Genomic DNA, 27,522 nt, shown 5'->3' with positions numbered 1-27,522 from the left:
GCCGGAATTACAGGCGCGCGCTACCACACCCGGCTAATTTTTTGATTTTATTGTAGAGATGAGGTCTTGCCTGCCCAGGCAGGGCAAGAACTCTTAAAAGGCTTATGCTCTCAACTGACACACTGTCACTTTTGCACCATTTTGTTGTCCAGTTTAGATTCAAGGGTTGGGGAAATAGACATAATCTCTTAATGGGAGTGGCTACAATGCCACATTGCAAAGGGCATGGATATAAAGAAAGATGTAGAATTTGGCCATTTTTGCAATCAATCAGTCATATCAACTAGTAATAATCTTCCAGTTGTCCCAAAATTGTCTCTTCATTGCTGTGTTTTGGCCCTTTCTTCTTTTCTTTTCTTCTTTTCTTGGAAGAAAATAAGATGGAATAAATTTCCCAAAGTACATGTATAATGCCTGACATGATCCTTTAATTCAGAGCAGTCCCCTAACATTTCATGACATTCAGTTGCTTAAAAGAAACTAAACTGACTAGATTTTAATGTCTCTAAATATTCATTTCACAGCATATAAAATAAAACCTAAATATGAAATTATGCCTTTTACTTATAGGTAAAATCATCTAATCAAGGTTCACTATATATTTTGCATGTGGTATGCCAGAGGGCCTAAATTAGAATTTCTCGACCTTCTTCAGTAAGTCTATCCCCTCTCTCATTTTTCCACAAAAAGCAATTTATACTAATTCACATATTTCAAACTCCCATGTGACGCTTTCCCTAGTTCTCCCAAGCAAGCAGTGTAGCAACCCTTCCTCTGTGCTCCCTGAACCTATGTATCACCATTGCCAGTGAATGTTAATACTGCATGTGCAGCCTAACTTTGCCCTGATCATTGAAGCCTAAAGTAAAAATTGAACTCCTTTGTTTTTGTTTTTGTTTTTGTTTGTTTGTTTTTGAGTCAGAGTCTCACTCTGTCGCCCAGGCGGGAGTGCAGTGGCATGCTCACGGCCACCACAGTGTTGATCTTCTGGGCTCAACACCGGGCTCAGGTGATCCTTCCACCTTAGCCTTCCAAGTAACTGGAACCACAGACACACGCCACCATGCCCAGCTAATTTTTTGATTTATTGTAGGGATGAGGTCTCACCAAGTTGCCTAGGCTGGTCTGGAACCCGAGGGCTCAGGCAGTCTTTTCACCTCGGCCTCCCAAAGTGCTGGGATTATAGCCATGAGCCACTGCGCCCGGCCTTTCCTTTGTTTTCTTAAAGTTGCTAGTTCTTACTTCTACCAGTTATTGGGAATTCTAGTTCTCAAAAACCTATTTAGTACTCGTGAGTCATTTTTCACCAGTGCTTACAAATGTGTCCTGTGGCTATTCTGTGAAATCCATCAGTTCATCTTCTTTTATTCTAGCCTAGATTCACTTTCTCCGTGCCCACCTAAGTATGTTGTCATTGTTGATTAGCATGGGTCCTGCCACTACCTTAACTATTCTTCCATGTTTCCTCTCTTCCTTGACTATGGAAGGAAACATTATTTTCCTGTTTTTTCCTTCTCATTAAGAGCTATAACTTGCACAAACATTTCATAGTGAGTTACTGCAGAAAAAGAAAATTAGAGAAAAATAATAAACACTAAGAAGATGACAAAACACAAAAGTTTTTTTTTTTAAGTATTAGGAAGTTATTCAAGACTTTCTGAAATGCAAACAGCTGAAAATGTCCTTCAAAACTCCTCCCTCTGCCAAAAAAAGCAATTCCCACAGTTGAAATTTTTACTAATTATCCATTAGTTAATAAAAAAAAAGTTCACCACTCCAACAGTTTGCTTTTCCTTTCATTTCAAAAGCAATCAATTATCTCATTATAACTACACAAAATGGGAAGCACAGTTGAACAAGGGTGAAGTCACTCAGAGTTAAGAGACTATTCTGTCACAAAGAAAGTGAACAAACATAAGCACCTCAGTTTCCCTTTTTGAAAGGGAGGTAATTAACTACAGGGATGCCAAAAAAAAAAAGGGTATACATATTTTAAGATGTTATCTATGTATTACTTTTAGATGGTAACCACTTTGTGCACCTCTAGTAATCGCAGAAGTCAAACATGACTTGTATTCATCCTCTGTTATCAGTATATATTGAGTATTACAATTTTAATAGTTTTTCCTTTCTTAAAATGTATACTTTTTCAGTAGCTTCTGTATATGGTAGTTAAGATTCTTCTCTAAAATTTCTATGATTCTTATTTACACACAGAAGGTATTCAGTAATAATCTGCTGAATTAAAGATTGCATTACCAAATAGGTGGGGAAAGCATCTGAAACCTGGGTTGTACACACCTTAATCAACATTTAGCATCTATTAAATTCTTAACAGATTATTTTATTTTTTAAAATAAAAATATAAAACATAAAAATATAAAAACATACAACATGTAGATTCACAAAGACTGAGAAAATCATGATAAAAGGCATCATGAAGCATTTTTCTACCCCAAGTTTTAGACAGGAACTATTTTTGAAAACTCAATTAAAATCATGCAAAGGATATATATATAAATTATGTGAAATGATGGTCAAATATAACCATTTTAGATGTTTATAAAAAATTATTTCGGTAGAAAATGGATGATATGTAAATTGAAGGACACAATCAGATTTTAAGATATATGAGAAAGCTGATATTCCTTAATTGTAAAAAGGCAAATAAATTCATAGATTTATAGTCAAACATCAAACATTCTTTCAGTCATTCAACAAATGTACTTGTTCTGCGTTTTCAGTCTTTAAAATATTTTACTATATTTTATCCTGAAGCTGCAAATTATAATCAGCTGTCAGTTATTTGCCAGTTATAAATCTTATCAATATTCTACTTAGGTTTATGTTTACATTTAAATGGCAAAAAGTACATAGAATCATTCCAAATTTTGGTAATCTGCAAACAATTTAATATAAACCAGTCAAAAAACAAGGAATAGCTGCAACTATTCATTTTTCATAAAGTGAGTAAATAAAAAAAATCATAAACGTTTTTCAGTTGAAATCTCTAATAGCACCACAAAAAAAAATGTATAGGCAGATCTGCCTTCCATTTAATGTGATCACTAAAAGGCAGAATTTTAGATTTGGGGGCAAAGATGATCTAGGGGAGGAGTTTAATTCTGGATGCCTTATAACATTCCTATGCTCTAGTATTTATCCTCATTGGGAAAAAGCTGGACAAGAATTAGTGATTTACTAATGTCTCTCAGCAGCAGGTAGACTAGTCAAAGGCACAATAGGTAGAATGGTATGAAGTATCAAACAAAAAATCCTTAAGAATCCATTAGCTAGTGCATTCCTATGTGCATGTTTGTACATGTGTGCAAGTCTTAAGTTTCTCTAACTTTCCTCCTTCTGTATTAGTTTTCTAGGACTGCTGTAATGAAGTGCCACAGACTAGGTGGCTTAAGCAACAGAAGTTTATTGTCTCACAGTACTGGAGGCCAGAAATTCAAGATTAAGTAGTCAGCAGGTCTGGTTTCTGCTGAGGCCTTTCTCTTTGGCTTGCAGATAGGCGACCACTTTCTGAGTCCTCTCATGGCTTCTTCTCTGTCAATGTGCATCCCTGGTATCTCTTTTTCTTTTTGCAAGCATACCAGTCACACTGGATTAGGGCTCACACTCATAGCCTCACAATCAATCTCTTTAAAGAAGTTAAGTTCAAATACAGTCAATTCAACCCATAACACGCTCTCCTCCCTGAAATGTCATGGCATAGACTCCTATAAATTAAAGTATAGAACTAGAATAGCAGTGGGTAAATTAGAAATGGCATAAGTATCTAAAAAGTCTCATTAAGTCAAGGATGTGAGTATGATAATTAACTGGATATAGAGGCAGAAGCAGTCATAACAGATCTGAACCAAACTTGAAATACAAATTCCTGAGTAAGCAATGAAAAACTCTTCAGATAATGAAAGCTCTAATTCATTGGCCATTGTTTATGGGTAGAGCTCTGTGCAGAGTTGGAATCTGCTAAGTGAAAATTCTGTACTAAGGATTAGGATTTACACTAGTGGCATTTGTGTTCTCACTCTGTACACTGCTATAATTCAAATTAGAAAATGGCTCCTTGTCAGATCATATAAATTCACAAGGAAAAATGACGATTTTGATAAGAAAGAATGTTTATCTTCATTACCATCTGGTTTTCATTAACATTTACTTCTAAGTAAAATGCAGTAAGTTCTACTTTATTATCTATTTTTCATTCTGGTAAACTTGGGAAAACCAAAGAGATTGCCATCTTGCCCTCTTCCTCTTTTCATTTCATCCCTATATTGGCCTGATCTCTGGTTCGTGTTTCATGCTGTATCTCCAGGAATTGGAAAGTTAAGGCACTATTATCTCTAACTCACACTCAAAAGAGAGATGTCCATAATTTAATTCAGCACACATGAGGCCAGAACAAAACAGAAGTGCCACTTTGGCCTTCACTAGAATTGTTTATCACAAATCTGACTCCTCACTCCAGCTGCATCTAAACTAATTCATAGTATGTGCTACCTACATAAATGCCTAGTATTGGCCTACTCAGGGTTACCCTCTCCTTCAATACTGTTAACAACCATAGCCTGGCAAACATTCGCCCTATGTGTTAAACACTAAGTGTAGAACACTGTGATGACACAGAGGTGCTGAGATGAATAACATTTATCCAGAGGCTATCTATACCATTGTTATAATATCTACAATATGTATTTTTCATTTGTTCAAAATGAGAGGCAGGAAAGAAAGAGAAAGAAGGAATAAGGAGAAAGGGGAAAAGAGGATATTACTACTATGAACATGATGGAACCTGCTGAAATGATCCTAATTTAAAACCTAAATATCCCTTAATAAAATCTCCAAGGGAGTGAGAAGTTTGTAAAATGTGAAGTTGATGTTTATCTTTCCGTCATGCTCAACAACACGGAAGAGAATGAGATAAAGCAATGAAAAGTAGAGTGGCCCTCTGAGAGATGAGATACACTGAAAAATACAGAACAGATTTTGTCCAAAGAGCAAAAATGAACAAATTCCTGAGTCAAAGGAATATTCTTAATCCAAAGTGAACTTTAAAGCATTAGATCCAAGAATTCTGATGATGTTTCACTAGATACAAGTTGTCCTAATAATTAATTTGGTTTTCTAGTATGAAAGAAAATAAATAATACATGATGGAGTTTCTTTTTATTCTGAAACTTATTTAGAGTATTTTATAGTGTCATGTGATAAAATATTCATTTGACAATTACACTGAAGTATCATCAAAGTATTACCAATTTTACTTTGCCCTATTAATTCAAAGTTTGCTCAACAATAAAATTAAACCCTTTAATTTTAATTTTAAAGTCAATAATAAAATTAAAGGCTTTTTATTCTAATGTCTTAAGGTAAAATAAGAAAACCATTTGATTCTTGATCCTAACTGCCTATTTTAAACAATGAATGCTTTTGATTTCCAAGAATAATATATACACTACCCCAACCTTCTAGAGTAGACAGCCATTCAAAATACGATAGCTCAATTCAAGTAATATTCTTTCTTTTACTGAAAAAGACTTCTAAATACAGTGTAATCAAACTACTTACATATAACTACCAGGCTACATTTGCAGACCTATAGGTCCCAATGCTCCTTTGCCTCTCCTTCCTAGACCCTACGTTCATATATCCAGGTTCATTCACTTTTTCTTTATGGGAGAACTCAGCCCAGATGCAAAGTGAGTGCACTTAATCTTATAATACAGACATTTTCCTGAAATTTTTGTTATATATAGCATTTTCTTTTTAATAGCCTCTGCTTACTTCTAAAATTTCTTCTATGGTCAGGGGCAGGGGTTCATACCTATAATCCCAGCACTCTGGAAGGTCAAGGTAGGAGGATTGCTTGAGCCTAGGAGTTTGAGACCAGCCTAGGCAACATAGCAAGACCTCGTCTCTACAAAAAAATCAAAAAACTAGCTAGGTGTGGTGGTGAGTGACTACAGCTCCAGATACACGAGAGACTGAAGCAGAAGGATCACTTGAGCCTGGGTGGTCGAGGCTGCAGTGAGCCGTGATTATGCACTCCAGCCTGAGTGACAGAGATTCTAACTCAACAATAAAATAAAATAAAATCTCTTCTAAATTTATTAAACAAACTTTTTAAAAAATCTGATAAACCATACTCAAAAATAAAAGAAACCTTGGGAAAATTTTCTGTATTCCCAGGTTTGGATTTTAATTCAAATTGCTGGGTAACCTTGGAGGTTCCATGAGGATTTTTTGTTTTATTTTTTAACAGCTATGGTTATAAAATCTACCTTTGAAGAAATGGGTAATTTGGACATGGGTGTCAAATAACAGAAAATGAGGGAAAGTCTCCTTATTTTAATAGTCCAGTATAATCTTCATTTCAAATCCCAATAAAAACAATACAAAAAAGTCCCCTAGAAACAAAAAAGTTACCAATCATTTGTCAACATAAAATTGAAATCCTAAATACAGGTTTCCTAAATAGAGCAGTAAGTTTTTTTTTAAAGGTGAACACATACAGTTTACTACAGGAATGTGTGAATGGTTTAACATCAACAAACTTCTCCACATTAATGGACTAAAAGGGAAAAAAAGCAAGATGACATCAAATAATATGAAAAAATTGATAATGCTCAACATCTATAATAAAATTAGAAATACAGGCAGAGTATCCCTAATCTGAAAATCCAAAATGCTGCAAAATCTGAAACTTTCTGAGTGCCAACATAAAACTCAAAGGAAATGCTCACTGGAGCACTATGAATTTTAGATTTTTGGTTTAGGGATACTCAACCAGTATTGCAAATATGCCAAAATCTGAAAAAGTCTAAAATCCAAAACACTCCTAGTCCCAAACATTTCAGATAATGATTACTCAACATGTAGAATGAAATTTCTTTATTTTAATAAAGTTATATACCAAACCCATCCTACTTTGAGAAAAAAATATTTTAAAATATACAGATTTAGTACTCTTCAATGGTTTGCATTGTCATTACATTAAAATCTTAGTCTTTTATACTTTATCCTATATTAGGATTAGAAGGGAAGTAGCAAAACTACTTGTATTTGGTAGCTATTTTCAATATCATCTGCTCTGTTTATAAGGTGAGTTCTTGTATCAATTTCTTATATAAAAGGTACGTGTATCCTATGCCTACATCTATAAATCAATCACCATCACCTTTTTGACAACCACTCACAGCAGATTCACATCCTGGCTCAGCCACTTTGAATCACGTCTCCTTGGGAAAGTCACAGTTTCTTCATTTGGAAAATGTGGCAACATTACTACCTACACCACTGCAGTGAAGAAAACATAAGTGCTTGGCACATGTAAAGTGTATTGTGCAGTAATGGCACATATTAAGTGCTCAAAATATTAACTATTATTAGACATTATTCCAATGTTACCTCACTGAAAAACATTAACACCTTGTAAAGAGACCATTCCTATTGTCTTTGACTTTCCAGTGATGTTATGGTACAGATTTAGTACTCTTCAATGGCTTCCATCATCATTACATTAAAATCTTAGTCTTTTATACTTTATCCAACAACACATTATATGACTGACCCTGCCTTCCTCTTTAAACTCATTTCCTATCATTCTCCCATTCCTACCAACCTACAAAATATCAAGTACTGGTCTTTCTTTCTCTCAAAAATAGTGTACTGCATTTTGATCTGGAAAGTTCTTTCTCCTGTGACTGCTTCCTGCTTCCTTCACATGATTTAAGTTTCAACTAAAAAAAAATGAATAAATAAAAATCAAAAATTAGCTGGGCTTGGTGGCTCAGCCTGTAATCCCATGCTTTGGGAGGCTGAGGTGAATGGATTGCCTGAGCCCGGGGGTTCAAGATCTGCCTGGGCAACTTGGCGAGACCTCATCTCTACAATAAATAAAAAAAATCAGCCAGGCGTGGTAGCATGCGCCTGTAGTTCCAGCTACTTGGAAGGCTGAGGTGGAATGATCGTCGGAGCCCAGCAGGTCGAGGCTGCAGTGGCCGGGAGCAGCCACCGCACTCCAGTCTGGGCGACAGAGTGAGACTCCAACTCAAAAAAAAAAAAAAAAAAATCAAAAATTAAAAAATCACTTTTTTTCTAGGAAGCGTTCTCTCACTATTGTACATGCAGTAGATCCTTCTTTCCTGTTATCTATTATTTTTGCTTTATTTTAACTTTATTCTTAACATTTATTACTACATAAAACTATATTATTTATTTATTGTTATAGTAACAAGGTCTGACAATTAAGTTCACGAACTCATCCTAGAAAAAGTACTACATACCACATTGCTGAATATCAGTAAGGTCACCTTTGAAGACTCACCTTGGGAAACTAGGCATGAATGCCAGTGCCTAGTCCATCCATCAAAGCAATTTTGGAATTCTTTTACTGGAATGGCTATCAGAGCAGTCCATTGTATTACCCTTATGTCCTGAATGTCATCAAACTGTCTTCCTTTCAATATTTCCTTTATCTTCAGGTAAAGATAAAAGTCATCAGGGGCCAAATCAGGTGAGTAGGGCAGATGCGCCAATACAGTTGTTTGTTTCCTGGCTAAAAACTCCCTCACAGACAGTGCTGTATGAGCTGGTGCACTGTCATGATACAAGAGCTCCTCTGGGACAATTTTGCACACATCTTTCTCATGCCAAGATTTTCAGTTAAGATTTTCCTGTTTATCTATCAATGTTTATTTGGTCTGCTATGCTTCTCACAGTCAGCTGACGATTTTGATGCACAACCCAACAAATTTTTGCAATGTTTTTGTCAGTTCTGCTCGTTACTGGCCATCCTGACCTCTCTTATCAATGACGCTTTCTCTCTCCTCGGAAAAACATTTAATCCATTTGTACACTGCTGTTTTCTTCATGGCATTATCCCCATGAACTTGGAATACTCTTGTGCAGTTTAACAAAAAATTTAATGTTTGTTCTTTACTCTAATTGAATCTCATTCCCATGAAGGCACACAAAAACATGCAACAAGAATGAATGCCTACAGGAAATCGACAGAATTTTAAGTGTACACACAGGAAAGTCAACTATAAATACAATGTTGTACAAAAAAAAAAAGAATGAATGCCATTCAGCAAGACACGGCCACACATTGACACAAACACAGCTGTGAGACACTGATTATAAAACCTTACCAAGGTTATAAAACCTTACCAAGTTGTTTGTACAGTGCTCCCACAAGCACACAGTGGCAAGTTTGCAAACTGAATTGTCAGACCTCATATACTTTGCTTGTCTTCCTCCACTGGAAAGCAAGCCCCATGAAGGCAGAGATTTAGATCACACAATATACCTGGCACATAGTAAGCATACTCTATTTGCTAAAACAGTATCTGGGCTGATATTTCACAGCTTAATCCATAACTGATTACAACCCTCAAAGTCAAAGGCCAAACTGCAAACTATCTAAATTTATTCCTGGCAAGTTTCTCTAAAAGTAGGTAAATAATTATATAATGGGAGTCTACGATTAATGCTCACTAATCACCACAGAAAGCTATGACTAAAAAATGCCCAACTTATACAGTGTGGGGGAAAAAAACTGGTGCACATTTTCAAAGGTACAATATACCACTAAGTCAATAATTTGCACAGGGAACTAAAGAATTTTATTTTCATGAATGAGAAAAACTACATTTTATACCCAGTAAAAGATGTCACACCAGCAAAACTTTATTCAAAGTTAAACAGGTTTCTTTAAACCATACTCAAAACCTTTTAAATGTTTACTGTGAATCACTGGCCTTGGAATATAACATCAAAGCTTCTCAAATTTATGTAACTACAGAATGCCTTTATTCAAATTTCTAATTTACATATCCTAGAACACAATTTGGAAAAAGTTGCTTTGGGGTCATAAAAGTTATGTTATCAACTATGAGGGCCCACCATTCATACTAATCTACAAACAGTTTTGAGAACAAAAGTTTTCTCAACTGCTCTATTCAACTTAAGTTTTAAACAGAATAGCCTGGATCCTCTGTGTTTTAATAATCCATTTATTATTTTTATAATATTAAATTATTCATTTTTTATCTTACTTACAATATAAAGTCTCTAAACTATGCTGAATAAAATTTCTAAATAGTTTGAACATCTCTGCCTTTGTTTCCTATTTAAATGCAAGTAGCTTCAGTACTCCAACATTTAAAGAAATATTTACTTTAAATTTTAATAAATAATTTTTATCCTAAGTAACTTCTTCGTATTTCCATTTTACTTAGAACTTTTCCTGGGAAAGACTATGAAATTTTATCAAATGTCTATTTTATCATATATTAAAACTATCTGATTTTCACTTTTCAATTGTTAAATAATGAAGCATATTGAAATTTCCTGGTGGTAAATATTCCTGCATTCCTAGAATAAACTTTACTTGTTCGTGGTTTATTATTAATTTAGACTGCTGATAAATTTGATTTCCTAGTGCTGAAATAAAAAACATAACTTTAAACAAACATAGCTTAAGTATTTAGAAAGATAATTATGGTGCTAATAAAACAAAGATAAGAAAAAATTAGCACTATATAATTTGATTTACCAGAAATGTTAATCAAATGTACTTATCCTGTTTTAGTCACATACTTTTTGTATAAATTGACAAATTTCTTTTAGATCAAATCAATTTTTTAAATTCCTCTGTGAAAGTGAAACTATGTCTTTTGTCTCTTATTCTAAAGATGAATTCCATAAAACATAAAATATCTAAGATTATTAACAGTAATTTTTGGATGTTAATGAGGCAAATTTAAATTTTAGAAAGTTAAATGATGTAAGACAAAATAAACTAAAAACAAAAATGTTATTTGTCTAAAATACTGGTTCACTTAAATAACACTTATTTATGTTTTCTGTAATAACACGAATAGTACATTTGTGTGAACTATTTGACAATAAAATGAATCATACCGTATAACAATACAAGAGAAAGCTGCTCAAATATTCCCTCTAACACTCTTGAGTCATAGACTAGCAAATATAAATGCAAAAGAATCTTAACCATTTAATCACTTTTCTCAGTTATTACTTTCAAAATTAATCATTTAACCAATAAGTTTATGTTAGCCATTAGACTCAGATAGAAATAAGTCCTTACTATAAAAAAGTTATAAATTATTAGTCACAACTTCAAAGCCATTTGAGCCCATTTAATAGCATCAGTCTGATCCACTGTATCCCTGATAAACTCCAAAGGAATTTATATCACTCTCATTTTCATAGTGTCCATATTTATTAAATCCATTTTCATAGTGTACATATTTATTAAGTCAAACTTTACACTATCAGCTGAAATCAAAATTAAGAACAAGAATATATAAGCATCAGGATTCATAATAATCTCCTATTTTTCTGCCAAGATTGCTACAATATAAGTAATGTTAAAGAAAATACTTAAAAATATAAATTAGATGAATTATCAACAATACTCACGCATCATTTGAGCAAGTCATAAATTCTCCCTTTATTTTGGGATGCCATGAACCAGTATGAAGCATTGCTGTGTGACCCTTAAAAAAATAAAGAGAAAGGAAATAAAAGATGTTTTAAAAATATTAAAAATAGACTGACTTTAAACTGACATATCATGTATAAAAGTAAAAACCCACCAAAAAAAACACACCATTTTAATTACAAACTGATATTATTTTATCCAAATTTTATCTCATAACATGCTTTGTTTATTTCACTTTGTTTAATTTACTTGTGTATCACCCCATTCACCTCAGGAACTAGCTTGGGGTTTACATGAAAAAAGCATTTAATAAGGCAGGAAATAAAAGGGAAATTGACATCTCTTTAGAAAAAGGTAAAACTGTTAGAAGAAAAACAGGTCTTTCTTCAAAGATCATGACTCTTTTCTTCAAAGAAAACAAGAACAGAAAGCATTTATAAGTAAGCAAAGCAAAGGCAAGAAGTAGGATGGGAAGAAATCCATATCGCCTAAATGTGTCAATAATCTTATTTCTACAATACTCTATAAGAATAAATATGAGTCGGGCTCGGTGGCTCAGCCTGTAATCCCGTGCCTTTGGGAGGCTGAGGTGAGTGGATTGCCTGAGCCCGCAGGTTCGAGATCCACCTGGGCAACTTGGCGATACCTCATCTCTACAATGTAATCAAAAAAAATTAACTGGGTGTGGTAGCACGCACCTATAGTTCCAACTACTTGGAAGGCTGAAGCAGAAAGATCACCGGAGCCCGGCAGGTCAAGGCTGCGGTGGCTGGGAGCGGCCACCACACTCCAGCCTGGGCGACAGAGTGAGACTCCAACTCAAAAAAATGAAAATAAAAATAAAAATAAAAAAAGAATAAGTATGTAAGAAATGGAAAACCATATTTTAAATGATTAAGGAAAATAAGCTCCACTAAGTATAAACAATATAAAAACACTATAATTAAAACAATGTGATAGTGTCATATAAATTGATAAATATATACACCAAATCAACCATAAAGTGCATATCAAACATAAACACATACATACCTCCCTTCTAGGCAAGCAAAGTCAGCTAGAGAGGTTGTTCTCATGCAGTAAGTCAGATTCAAGTGGGACAGAAAAGAGCCTAATGCTTTTTAGTTCAATAATAGCAGTATCTCCTTCTCTGGCAGAGTTCAAAATAAAGCTACGCTAAAAGAAGCAAATGTAAATATTTAAATGACTCGAAAGAAAAATAGCAATGCTTCTCTGGAAGTCATGTGGGCCTAGAGATCCTATTCTGCCTAAGATGCCCACAATACCTCAAATAGTATATGGTCAAGGCCTGACGTTCTATTCATGTTTACAAGATATGAATGGGGAGAGGTGGAGTAGGCAGGCATGGATCTCATTTTCCACACCTGAACTCAAGATCCACAGTGCCAACTAACTGCTTGCCATTCCCATTTGCACATCACAGGAATCTCAAACATAATAGGTCCAATGGGAAATCTTGATTTTTTCCTGCCTGTTTCATTTTCAATGAATTTCTTTCCTAGTAGTTCAAGCTAAAAACTTGGGTATCATCCTTAAATACTCCCATAACCATAATCCCAAAACCTTTTCTTTATCTACCCAGATTCAATCCACCAGCTAGTCCTGTCACAATTCTATCCCAAATACATCTTAAATCTATTCACTTACCTCTTTTTCACCACTATCACTCTTGTATGAGCCAACATTATCTCATGCTTCTACATCTGTTATTACGTACTTTAGCTGGTTTGTTACTAGTCTCTGATTGCACTCTTACCTCGTGTGTTTCACATAGCAATCATATAACCTTTAAAAATACAGTTCTAAATACGCCATTCCTCTCCATCTAACTCTCTACTGGCTTTCCTACATCTTATATACAGTCCAGAACAAACTACATTTTTTGGCTCCTGCTTTCTTACAACTTCACTTATTTTGTGTTCCCTCCTGCCCAACATGCACCAGCCACTGCCTTCCTATCAGTTCCTCCAATACAGCCAGCTCTATCCCCATACAGGTCCTTCTCACATGCTTACCCATCTACTAGAAAGTGCCTTTTTCCACTTTCTCCTGACTGGCTCCTTCTCATTGCAATCTCAGTTTATATGCCACTTGCACAAATAAGTATTTTCTGGTCCTCTAAGTACGACATGGCCCATTCCATTGTTCTTTACCATAGTACCTGCCCATTCCCTTAATAAAGGTCATGGTAGTTTGTGATTCTTTATTCATTTGTTCTTTTACTTTTGAAACACTGTTAACATTTAAAATGTTCACAAATAAATAAGGATGGGGAAACCTGAAACTGAATATAAACAGAAAAAAAATGAACCTTACTCTAGTTCAGATGAGTAACATATACTCATGAAAGGAGTACAAACAGATGGTAGCAACCTAAGTAACAACATACCCTGTAGTGCAGCGGTGCCCAGACTTTTGCCATTGGGGAACAGTTTTGTGGAATTCAATTTTTTCATGGATGGAGGAGGAAGGCATGGTTTCAGGATGATTCAAGCACATTACATGTATTGTGTACTTTATTTCTAGTGTCATTACATCGTAATATATAATGAAATAACTATACAATTCATTATAATACAGAATCAGTGGGAGTCCTGAGCTTGTTTTCCTGCAACCAGGCAGTCCCATCTGAGGGTGATGGGAGACAGCTACACCTCAGATCATCAGGCATTAAATGCTCACAAGAAGCAGACAACCTAGATTTCTCACGTGAAAATTTCACAATAAGGTTCGCTTTCCTATGAGAATCTAATGCCAACACTGATCGGAAAGAAGAGAGAGCTCAGGAAGTAAGGCGAGTCATGGGGAGCAGCTGTAAAAACAGATGAAGCTTTGCTTGCTTGCCCACCACTCACCTCCTGCTATATGGCCCAGTTCTAATAGGCCATGAACCAGTTCCAATTCATGGCCAAGGGCTGAGGATCCCTGTAGTGGGTTGACTAGCGGTCCCTAAAAAGTTATATCCACATTGCAATCCCTAATAATGTAAATCCATAATAATGTAAACATGACCTCATTTAGGAAAAGAGTATTTGCAGATATAATTAAGAATCTTTAGATGGGTTATCTGAGCAGGCCCTAAATTCAATGGCAAATGTCCTTGAAGAGGAAAAGACACAAGCGAAGGCTATGTAAAGATGAAGGCAGAGATTGGAGTTGTGCAGCCACAGCCAAGGAACCATGATCCCACTAGCATCTTGATTTTGGACTTCTGGTCTCCAGCATTGTGAAAGTATAAATTTCTGTTGTTTTAAGCCACCAATTAAAACAGCTCTAGAAACCTAGTATACATGCTCAGTCTAAGACAAAAAGCTGCAAATAAATACTGAAATCTAATTAATGCATGTGTTTCCTTTTCTGCAGTGGCATGCATTAACAATTCTGAAACTGTTTTCCATATAGTGAAGAATTAAACCAATGAGCAAACATAATGAGCATGATCAGAGTCAGATTTTTACACTACTAGAGAAGAGAATTATGAAAGTGGAAAGGGGGAAGATTAGAACTAACTCTGGGAATTTAATTAAAATTGGGGGTATCAACATAAACATAATTTTTAATACATAAATATAAACATAGTTGTGTATGTATGTGTGTGTTTGTTATTCTCTAGTTCTATATGTTATGAATGTCTAGAAATATATACTCCAATAAAACTATCACAGAGATTCTAGTCTCTAACTATAATTTCCCAGTAACAGACACTAAGTCTATTTGCAGAAATTACTGATTATAGGAATGGGGTAGCAAAAGGGCAAGATGAACATGGAACATTTTGTTGTGCCAAAAAAATTAGAAAGTGCTACAAAAGTGATGGGGACACATTAAAAGGATAAATCACTGGCTGAAGGGGCTTCCACTGGCTAAATCTGGAACAGTTAGGCATCAAAATAAATAATGATATTAATGAATTATAAACCATTGACCAAAACAAGAACCACTGAGTATATACTAGTATAATAAATACATAAAGAAAGTTCTTCCTTGTAGTAAAATGCTATTGATAAATATAAAATGAATGATGGAGTTAGAAATACAAGACAACTATATACAATGTGAGTTCTTGATCAGAGCCTGAAACAGGTAGAAAAATGGTTATAAAATTTGAGACCACCAGTGAAATGTGAATATGGAATGTGGATTAGATAATGATCTTTTATCCATGCTAAATTCTTGGTTATCTACCATGTATGGTGGCTTGAGCCTGTAGTCCCACCTACTCAGCAGGCTGAACCAGGATTGCTAGAGCCCAGGAGTTCGAGACCAGCCTGAGCTACGTAGCAAGACCGTCCTTTAAAAAACAAATAAACAAACAAACAAAATCAAGAACATGTGCATGTAATGTTCCTAGGAAAACAACATTGAAACATTTAGAAACAAAGGAGCATGGTATCTGCAACTTATTTTTAAAAGCTGGACATTAAATACACATATATGTAATTTACATATATGCATATATACATATGTATGCATGTGTACATAGAAGAGGGTTGGAAAAGGTGGCCGGGTTCGGTGGTTCAGTCTGTAATCCCAGCACTTTCGGAGGCGGAGGTGAGTGGATTGCCTGAGCCCACAGGTTCAAGACCTACTTGGGCAACTTGGCGAGACCTCGTCTCTACAATAAATCAAAAATTAGCCGGGCGTGGTAGTGCGCGCCTGTAGTTCCGGCTACCTGGAAGACTAAGGCAGAAGGATCGCTGGATCCCAGCAGGTCGAGGCTGCAGTGGCTGGGAGCGTGCAACTGCACTCCAGTCTGAGCGACAGAGTGAGACTCCAACTCAAAAAAAAAAAAGAAGAGAGGGAAAAGTGTAGGTTAGTTTTCGTTGAGAGAGAAAAAAGAGGAGGGGAAAGGAAGGAAGGAGTAAGGGGAAGATAAAGTAATGAAGCAAAATGTTAGCAATTTGGTGAACCTGAAAAAAGTATATATAGAAACTCAGTATACTACTCTTACAACTTTTCCTTAAGTTTGAAATTATACCAAATTAAATACTTTTTAAATACTAGCTTCTCTGTGAAGGAAAACCTGTTACAAAGAAAAATGACGAGTCTATAGGACCAGCTCAGAAGATATTAATGTGGATCATATGAAGAGGACTGACTAGGAAGCCCCAGTAAAGTGTTGAGAAGTGAGTACACATTCTTTACAAGTGAAACACAGAACACTCATTAAAATCATATTCTTTTTTTTTTTTTTTTTTTTTGAGTTGGAGTCTCGCTCTGTCACCCAGACTGGAGTGCAGTGGACGATCCCGGCCACCGCAGCCTCGACCTGCTGGGCTCCGGCAATCCTTCCGCCTCAGCCTTCCGAGTAGCTGGAATTACAGGCATGCGCTACCACGCCCGGCTGACTTTTTGATTTATTGTAGAGATGAGGTCTCGCTGCCCAGGCGGGTCTCGAACCCGCGGGCTCAGGCAATCCACTCACCTCAGCCTCCCAAAGGCGCGGGATTACAGGCTGAGCCACCGAGCCCGGCTAAAATCATATTCTAAGTGACAAAACAAACTTCATCAAATATTTAAATAAATAAAATTATTCAAAGTATGTTTCCAGATCATAATAAAATTAAATTAGAATAACAGAAAAATTCCCAAATATTTGAATATAAACACCACACTAATTAACCCATGAGTCAAAAAGGTAATCTCGAGGGAACTGAACTACAATTAAGTTATAACATCTCAAATTCATGGAACACAGATAAGGAAATGTTTTTAAAAAAAACATTCCTATTCAATATAGTACTGGAAGTCCTACCCACAGCAATCAGGCAAGAGAAATAAATAAAATGTACTAAAATTGGAGAAGAAGAAGTCAAACTATCCCTGTATGCTGATGATAAGATCTTATATCAAGAAAATCCTAAAGACTCCTGCAAAAGATTCCTGGACTTAAGAAATGAATTTAGTAAAATCCTAGGATGTAAAAACAACACACAAAAATCAGTAGCACTGCTATGTACCAATAACGGCCATGCTGAGAATCAAATCAAGAACTCAATTTCATTTATGATAGCTGCCCAAAAAAACTAAAATATCTGGGAATGTATTTAACCAAGGAAGTGAAAGATCGCTACAAAGAGAACTACAAAACACTGATGAAAGAAACTATAGAGGACACAAACAAATGGATAAACACCTCATGCTCATGGCCTGGAAGAATCAACATTGTTAAAATGATTATATGACCCAAAGTAAGCCACAGATTTAACACAACCTGTGTGAATCTGTATCACTTTTCACAGAATTAGAAAAAACAATCCTAAAATTTATACGGAATCAAAAAAGAGCCGGAATAGCCAAAACAATCCTAAGCAAAAAGAACAAAGTGAAGCCAGGTGCAATGGCTCATGCCTGTAATCCCAGTACTTTGGGAGGTGGAAACAAGAGGACTGCCTGAGTCTAGCAGTTCAAGACCACCTTAGGCAACTTGACAAGACCATGTCTCTACAATAAATCAAAAAATTAGCCAGGAGTGGTGATGGACGCTTGTGGTTCAGCTGGGACCTTGGAAGGCTGAGGTAGAAGGATCACCTGAGCCCAGCAGGTTGAGGCTGTGGTGGTCATGCGTGCGCCACTGCACACCAGCTTGGGTGACAGATTAAGACTCCACTTCACCAGATGCAGTGGCTCACGAAGGCAAGAGGTTTGCCTGAGCTCAGAGGTTTGAGACCAGCCTGAGCAACATGGCGAGACCTCGTCTCTACAAAAATAAAAAAATAAAATAAAAAACTAGCCAGCCATGGTGGCACATGTCTGTGGTTCCAGCCACTTGGAAGGCTGAGGCAGAAGGATCCCCTGAGCCCAGCAGGTTGAGACTGTGGTGGCCGTGAGCAAGCCACTGCACTCCAGCCTGGGAGACAGTGAGAAACTGTGACTTAAAAAAAAAGAACAGAGCTAGAGGCATTACATTACCTGACTTCAAATTGCAATACACAGCTACAGTAACCAAAACAGCATGGTACTGGTACAAGAGCAGACACAAGGACCAATGGAACAGAATTGAGAGTTCAGAAATAAACCCAAATACCTACAACCAACTGATCTTTGGCAGAGCAGACAAAAACACACACTGGGAAAAGGACACTCTATGTAACAAATGATGCTGGGAAAGCTGGATAGCTACATACAGGAAAATAAAACTGGATCACTGTCTCTTAAAAAATTAACTCAACACAGAATAAAGACCTGAAACCATAAAAATCCTAGAAGAAAACCTAAGAAAAACTCTTCTGGACATTGGACTAGGTAAAATTATGGCAAAGATTACAAAAAGCAAATGCAACAAAAATAAGTGAGACTTAATTAAACTAAATATCTTCTGTGCAGCAACAGAAATAATCAACAGTGTAAATATGCAACCTACAAAAAGGGAGAAGATATTTTCAAATTATACATCTGATAAAGGACTAATATCCAGAATCTACAAATAACCCAAACATATCAACAAGAGAAAAGCAAATAATCCCATCAGAAAGTCAGCATAAACTGTCACTTCTCAAGAGAATATAGACAAATGGCCAAGAAACATATGAAAAAATGTTCAGCATCACTCATCATCAGAGAAATGCAAATTAAAACCACAATGAGTACCACTTCACACCAGTCAGAATGTTCATCATTAAAAATCAAAACACTGGCTAGGAATGCTAGCTCACACCTATAATCCCATCAATTTGGGAGGCCAAGGCAGGAGGACTGCTTGAGCCCAGGAATCTAAGACCAGCATAGGCAATGTAGCGAGACCTCACCTCTGCAAAAAAAGCTAAAAAAAAATTAGCTGGGCATGGTGCATTGTACCTTAGTCCTGAGTACTTAGGAAACGGAAGCAAAGAGATTACCTGAACCCAGGAATCCAAGCCTTTGATGACCCATGAGTATGTCATTGCTCTGGGCAACAGAGTAAGACCCTGACTCAAAACACACACACACACACACACACACACATACACATGATATTGGCGTGGATGCAGTGAAAAGGGAACACTTACATTCTGGTGGGAGTGTATCCAGTACAACCTCTATGGAAATTGGTATAGAGATTTCTCAAAGAACTAAAAGTAGATCGACCATTTGATCCAGCCATTCTATTACCTGGTAACTACCTAAAGGAACAGAAGTCATTATACAAAAAAGATAGCTGCACTCATATGTTTATCACAGCACAACTCACAATTCTAAGCACCCATCGATTGATTAGTGGATAATGAAAATGTGGCATATAGGTATAGAGTGGAATATTATTAAGTCATAAAAAAAAATGAAATAATTTTGCAGCAACTTGCATGCAAGTGGAGACCATCATCCTAACATAGGAATAGAAAACCATATACCACATGTTCTCACTTATAAGTGGGAGCTAAACTAAGGATCTACAAGGATATAGAGAATGCTATAATGGACACCAGAAACTCAGAAGGGGGAGGGGTAAAAAAATCACCTATTGGGTACAATGTGAACAGGTGAGGGTAGTGGGTACACTTAAAGCCCAGACTTCTTTGCCACTATGCAATGTATTCATGTAACCAAAAACCACTTGTGCTCCCTAAAGTTATTTAAAAAAAAGAAGAAATGCTTCTATTAGAATAGAAAAAACCCTCAAATTAATAATTAAAGCATCTGCCTTAGAATACTAGAAAAATAAAGCAAGTAGAATAAAGAAATTATAAAAATAAAGGCAAAAATCAATGTTGAAAACAGAAGAACAGGGACAATAAGATAAAAAATTTGTTCTTAAAAATATCAATAAAATCAACAAACTTTCAGCCAGAACAAGAAAAAGAAAGGAAAAGAAGACACAAATTACCAACCAATTCAGGGGAAAAGAGTGAATATACCATTACTGACCCTAAAAAAATATTCTATGCGCATAAATTTGGTAACTTAAAAAAAAAAAAAACAATACCATGGAAGTTACAAGCTATAATTTACTTTCAAGAAGAAAATAATAGTCCTTCATTTATTATATTTGTTGAATTCATAGTTAAAGGCTTTCAAAAAATAGAAAAAAGAAAACCCTAGGCCTACATGGCTTTACTGGCAAATTCTACCAAAGATTTAAGAATGACATAACACCACTTTTTCACAACAGTTTCCCCAAATTAGAAGAGGATAGTACACTTCCCAATTCATTTTTATGAATCTAACACTACCCTGATACCAGATCCAAACACAATACATCACAAGAAAGTTATAAACCAACATCCCTTACCACCATAAAAGCTAAAATTTTCAACAAAATATTAACCTAGTATGTAAAAAGAATACCACATTGCAACCAAAAAGTGTTTATTCCAAGGATACAAATCTGGTTTAACAGTAAAAAATTACTCAATGTTGCTTGGCACTGGGGTTCATGTGTTTTTTGCGGGGGGAGGTTATATGTGTTATGTATTCCTTTTTAAAATTTTTATTTATTTCAAAGATTTGGGGTTAGGTAGATAAGTCTTTGTATGGGTAAACCATACTTTTACTCCCAGCACTTTGAGAGGCCAAGGCGGGGGGGGGGGGATTGCTTGAGCCCAGGAGTTCAAGACAAGCCTTGCGACACAGCAAGACCTCGTCTCTACAAAAAAATTTAACTAAGCATGGTGGTATATTCACGTAGTCCCAGCTATTCAGGATGTTGAGGCAAAAGGATTGTCTGACTGATCCCAGGAGTTTGAGGCTGTAGTGAGCCATGATCATGCCAATGCACTTCAGTCCAGGCAACAGAATGAGACTCCAACTGAATAATAATAATAATAATAATAATCAATGCAATTCATCATACTAACAGAATAAGACCCCAAAAAAGACCAAATCAAAAAATTCTGAAAAAGAATTTTACAAAACTCAACATTCATTCATGATAAAAACTCAGCAAAACAGAATTAGAAAGGTACTTATTTAACTTGATAAAGCATACTGTCTTAGTCAGCAAGGGCTGCTATAACAAAATACCAAAGACTGGGTGACTTAAATAATGACAATCTTTTGTCACAGAGGAGGTTGGAAATCTAAGAACAAAGTGCCAGCAGATTAGGTTTTTGGTGAGGGCTCGCTTCCTGGCTTGCAGATGGTCACTTCTCTCATATTTTTATATGGTCAGGTTAGAGGGAGCTCTAGCATCTCTTGCTTTTTCTTTTTCTTTTTTTTGAGTTGGAGTCAGTCGCCCAGACTGGAGTGCAGTGGCCGCTCCTAGCCACCGCAGCCTCGACCTGCTGGGCTCCGGTGATCCTTCCGCCACAGCTTTCCGAGTAGCTAGAACCACAGGCGCACGCTACCACGCCCGGCTAATCTTTCTTTTTCTATAGGGGGACTAATCCTATCCTGGAGGTTCTACTCTCATGACTTCACCTAATCACATTAAGGGTTAGGGCTTCAACATATAAATTTTGTGGGTACACAAACATTCAGTCCATAATACGTATATACAAAAAAGCTTACAGTTAACAATACATTTAATGTGAAAGAAAATGTTTCCCCCAAATGTCACAATCTAGACAAGGATGTCTAATCTCACCATTCCCATTCAATGTTATATTGGAAGTCCTAGTAAGTATAATAAGACCAAAAAAAACGCATTTGGATTGTAAAAAAAGAAATAGACATCCATTCCAAGTCACTATGACAGTATATGTAGAAAAATCTCAAGGAATCTACCAAAAAAAAAAAAAAACCCACAAGCTTTTAAAACAGCTCATATGTAATAAAGTGCTAAAGACCAAATCATATGTAATAAAGTACTGTTGGACTTTGACAAAAAATTTTTTTTAAAAAATGAAAAAATGAATTTCTAGTTAAGGCAGGGTAACTAATATAGTTTAGAGATAGATAGATGAGTTTCTTGCAGGCAGGCATAACTTAGATATTTAAAAAATCATATGGCCAGGCATCTAGCTGGGTGCTGTCTTATCAGGATATAACTATCTAGAATCCAAAGCACTGAGGGGTGGTGTTTTCAGGAAAAAACTTAATAATCAATAAAATAGTAACTTTTGACATTATCTTGAGATTTTCACAGGATGCAAATAAACTCAAAAGTAGATAAAAAGAATAGGAACCTGTGATCAATAGATTGTAACCTACCACATACACAAAAATCTTAGTTTAAGAAATAGGTTGCTTAATCAGCACTAAAAAATATATATAAGCACTCAGTTGACAGCAGGTCAGGTTGTCCTTTCTCATAAGGCACCCATATCCTCTCTTGAACATTTTTTTGGTTTTGTTTTGTTTTGTTTTGTTTTTGAGTCAGGATCTCCCCATTACCCAGGCTGGAGAGCAGTGGCACGATCATGGTTCACCGCAGCCTCAGCCTCCTGGGCTCAGGCAATCCTTCCTCCTCAGCCCTTTGAGTAGCTAGGACTACAGGTGCATGCTACCAAGTCCAGCTAATTTTTTTTATTTTTCATAGAGATAAAGTCTCACTATATTGTCCAGGTTGGTCTTGAACTCCTGGGTTCAAGCAAGTGCTAGAATTACAGGTGTGAGCCATTGCACCCAGCCAACATATCTTCTTTCTAATAAACTGTCTAAACTATGCTTTGGACTTGCTCTGAAATGTTTTCTGTGGCGAAGTCAAAGAACCCACGGTACAACATCATACCCAGCATCAGAACGACTAGTAGTTAATAGGTATCTGGTATAATTTTGTCTCATTAAATATCTACCTCTGAGCCAGAAAAACAACTCATGATTTACAATAAGGAATAATCAGAGACATGCCTAGCCTTTGAAGACTTAGATCCTAAACTCCCTTGGCTTCCCCAATCTTTTTTATTTTAGTCCAAGTCTCACTCTGTCACTAAGGCTAGAGTGCAGGGGCATGCTCACAGCCACTGCAGCCTCAACCTGCTGGGCTCAGGTGATCCTTCTGCCTCAGCCTTCCAATACCTGGAACCACAGGTGCACGCTATCACACTCAGCTAATTTTTTGATTTACTGTAAACACGAGGTCTCACCATGTTGCCTAGGCTAGTCTCGAACCCATGGGCTCAGGCAATCCTCTCACCTCCACCTCCCAAAGTGCTGGGATTATAAGCATGAGCCACTATGCCCAGCAGCTTTTCCAATCTTATACACTACACTACACTACACTTTCATTCTCCTCCTCTGCTTAATTAAGTTCCATCTCCACTGACATCTCTGCCTGGTCTCTTAATCCAATGCATAGTTTGCTTACCTCCTAGTTAGCTCCTAGTTTACCAGTTTCCTCTCCTCACTCCCAGAATCAGAGATTCTACAGACAGTCATTGCCCAATTCTGTCCTTAGAACCATACTTTTTGTAGTTTGGCCAAACAGCATCCCAACAATGCACCCAGCCCATGCAGATCTTGAAGGCAAGCCCCAGAAAACTAGTCTTTTACTGATATTTGTTGATTAGAGTTGAAATAGCAACTTGGAATATAAAGGATATTTTTTAAGAGGAAAAACGAAAATGGCCCTTACTGCAGAAGACATTAAGATATAAGGATATGTGATCACCTTAGTTATTGAGTACCCTGAATAAGAACACAAATAGTAGATTAAGTAGAAAAAAATCTAAAAGATGATGAATGCTGTTTCTTGTTTGTAAAGATGGGAGCATGACAAAGGGAATGGGAATGTTAAGTGCTCTTGTGTTAAAACAGTGACCAAAATTAGTCATAACAAAATGAAGTTCAACTAAGGATTCTTAAAGGATCTAAACAGATTCAGTACCATGACATTATATTAAAATTTTTTAAGTGACACCTGTTAAAGAATAGTTAGTGACTAAAACACTTTTTCATCAAATAAACGGCTTTTCTGTCTTCCTCCTTTATCTAAACATAGGCACTCCTGAAAAATATCTCTTTCTAGAAGAAAGAATTAAACAAATACTTATTTCTCATAACATGCTGTACTTTAAGATAGGACATTACTTATCCACAACCAATGTTGATTTCCTCAACGCATGTGCGCGCGCGCGCGCGCGCGCGCATGTTGTAGGTGGGGGGGGGGAAGGCAGGCCAGAGGCCAATCTACACTAATCTGTCCGTATTCTTGTGGCTTCCCCAATGACAACAGTTACAAAACAGCTCCTTTTGTAGTAACTGAAAAAGTTGGGGACCTACAACCCACAAAATAAAAGTACCCATGTCTTTGGCACGGCAAAGCTAACTAACAGAGCTGATTGCTATGAAGAGATGAAATGCAGCAGAGAATAGCCGAGAATATACTACAAACTCTGATCCAAAAGTTCTTCTTAACCAGAGTCCATTCACAGACTTTCAGAAATCATCAAATCTCCTGAAATGGTCAGTAAAATTTTGTGTAAATACATTTTGTTAGGGAGAATGTCCATAGCTTGAATTCAGGAATTGGCATACTTTTTCTCTAAAGGGTCAGATAGTAAGTATTTTAGGCTTTGTAGGCCACCATGGGCTCTGCCACAACTATTCAACCCTACCACTGTAACAGAAAAGGAGCCATAGGCAATAGTAAATGAATGGATATGGCTGTTTTCTAATAAAACTTCTATTTACAAAAAGAGGGTGGTGGCTGGACTTTGGCCCACAGGCTGCAGTCTGCTAGTCCCATCATACTCTTAATCATTTCCTTGCATGAATCAAGGATTCTGAAGTCCAAGTCTTTCTAATTCCTGAGCAATTTTAATATCCATTTGAACACATGAAACAGATACACTTAATCTTCCTTGACCTACTCAATTCCAATGACTTGTTCCAAGATATTTCAGCAGTCCCAGCTATGACTAACTCTGCCACTACCACAAATGGTGGTATTTATTGATTTAACAAATACTTATCACCAAACATGTTCTAGGCTCTAGATATTCCATTTACTGGCCGCAAAATTACCTGTCTTTCAGATCTTTAAACTTTATTTTCAATATCCTAAACTGGAACCACTCTCTCAGCATAATCTTGATGGTCCTTTCGTTGTACCTACAATGAAGCACTTGTATTCTAGAATAATCACCCCTCACTTCTCAAATCATTGTATTCCAGGCTCCTGAATAAGTCTCAAGAATGTTGTATGACTATACAGAATGACGATCTCTATAAATTTACATTCTGTAGCCCTTAATGCTTCCACAATTCTTCTACTAATATTTCCCTCACAATTATCAATAGCCATTTAAGTCTTTATCATCCTATCTATGAAGGCTTCATCCCAATATCTCCCAAAACAAAACTAGGGCATTACCCATCTAGTAGTTGGTGACATCTTCCATTTCCTATTTGAAGCTACCGCCTGTAAACATACTGTATAGAAGTTCATTCTTTTTCCTTCCATTCCCAGTGCAAAAGTCTTCCCTCCTCCCACCCAAAGCCAACTCCTGCTACTATGCTTGACCACAATCCCTTCCACTTCCTCAAGAACTTTCATCATTACTTAGTATGTCTGGTTTTGGCAGAAATGCATTTGTTTTCTATTGCAGTCTGTTGTAACAAATAACCACAAATGTAGGGACTTAGTACAACCCCCATTTATTACTTAACAGTTGTGTAGGTCAGAAGTTTGGTCACAGTGTGGCTGGATTTTCTGCTCAGTGTCTCACAGACTGAAATCAGGATGTCAGTAAGAGCCTACTAGTTTTTGGAGGCTCTGGAGAAGAATTTGCTTCCAAGTTCATTTAGGTTGTTGATTCTAGTACTGAGATACCCATTTCCTTATTATCTATCAGCCGGGGGCTACTCTTAGCTTCTAGATACTTTGTGCATTCCTTGTGAAAGGGTAAACTGAGGCAAGGTGGGCCACATATACTCTCCACTTCCTTTCACCTTGCCACATAGATCTGTCCATCTTCAAAGTCAGCAAAAGACAATCTTTCTCATACTGAATCGCCATCAGACAAAAGCTAGAGTTTATAAACGAAAAATAAAATCGTAAGCTCCCCCACCCAATTAAAAATACATGCTCTGGGCCAAAGGAAATCTGAAAAACTAAATTCCAGGCTAAGAGGAAAAAGAAAGTCAAATATCCCTCTTTATACCCCTTCTCTTTGGGAGTTTAGGCTTACCTGACTAGCATTAACATAAAAATAGAGATCATAAGACTGACACAACAGACTCTATGGAAATAAAATACCAAATTCTAACCTGACTCTGATATAGCATCACATTACAAACAGCAGGCCCTAAAGGAAAAATAAACATTTTACTCCAAAATTATATATTTCTTTGACATATTTTGGAATGGCCCAGCAAGTCATCCCTTAGGGAAATTTGCAAATGTAGAGAATCTCCCTCCCTAAGACTCTGACATTCTCTCTGACGCCTGCTATTTAGAGGCTTCATCTATATAACAACAACCTTGGTCCTTATCTTAACTCAAGCATTTTTTTCTACTGTCTTGAAATTTTTTAGACAGAGTTAACATTTTCAACCAACTGCCAATCAGAAAATCTTTGAATCCACCTATGACTTGTAAGCCCCTCCACTTAGAAATATCCCACCTTTCCAGGCAGAATTGATGTATATCTTTTTTTTTTTTTTTTTTGAGTTGGAGTCTCACTGTCGCCTAAGCTGGAGTGCAGTGACATACTCATGGCCACCCCAGTATCGGCTCCAGCAATTCTGCTGCTTCAGCCTTCTAAGCAGCCGGAACTATAGGCGCCGGCTACCATGGTCTCCAAAGTGCTGGGATTACAGGCTGAGTCCCCAAGCCCGGCCAATGTGTATCTTATATGTACTCACTTATGTCCTTGCCTGTAACTTTTGTCTCCCTAGAATGTATAAAATGAAGCTGCAACCCAAACACTTGGAGACAGGTTCTCAAGACCTCATAAGACTGTGGTCACTTATATTTAGCTCAGAATAAACCTCTTTAACTATTTTACAGAGTTTGGTTTTCATCAACAAGCTCTTGTTGAAATGGCTAAGGAGCAATACTCTTAAGCCTCTAAGTCACCTAGTCTGGTTGATAAGATCTGTGAGGCACACCCTTCATTTTTCTGAGGAGTTCATACAGCAACTGAATACTCTTTTTGATCTTTCTAAGGTTATATAATATCTCTATACCAATTTCTCCATACCAAACTTTCAGAAGCAAT

At 36.5% G+C, this 27,522-nt stretch overlaps 1 protein-coding gene across 1 annotated transcript in view; it reads right to left on the bottom strand.

Moving 5' to 3' along the window:
• The window catches only part of LOC103274979 (WD repeat-containing protein 70-like), a gene marked incomplete at its 3' end in the record, with an annotated part of 143,186 nt that overhangs the window by 65,962 nt on the left and 49,702 nt on the right, over positions 1 to 27,522 (bottom strand). The window contains exon 5 of the mRNA XM_008072401.2: positions 11,461 to 11,537. Within this exon, the coding sequence (XP_008070592.2) occupies positions 11,461 to 11,537 (77 nt within the window). The remainder of the gene's footprint in view (positions 1 to 11,460; positions 11,538 to 27,522) is intronic.

The sequence above is a fragment of the Carlito syrichta genome, unplaced genomic scaffold (assembly GCF_000164805.1).
Source record: "Carlito syrichta isolate Samal-C Ts95f unplaced genomic scaffold, Tarsius_syrichta-2.0.1 Scaffold315152, whole genome shotgun sequence".
Classification (NCBI taxonomy): domain Eukaryota; kingdom Metazoa; phylum Chordata; class Mammalia; order Primates; family Tarsiidae; genus Carlito; species Carlito syrichta.
This window is presented reverse-complemented; position numbering and strand designations above follow the sequence as displayed.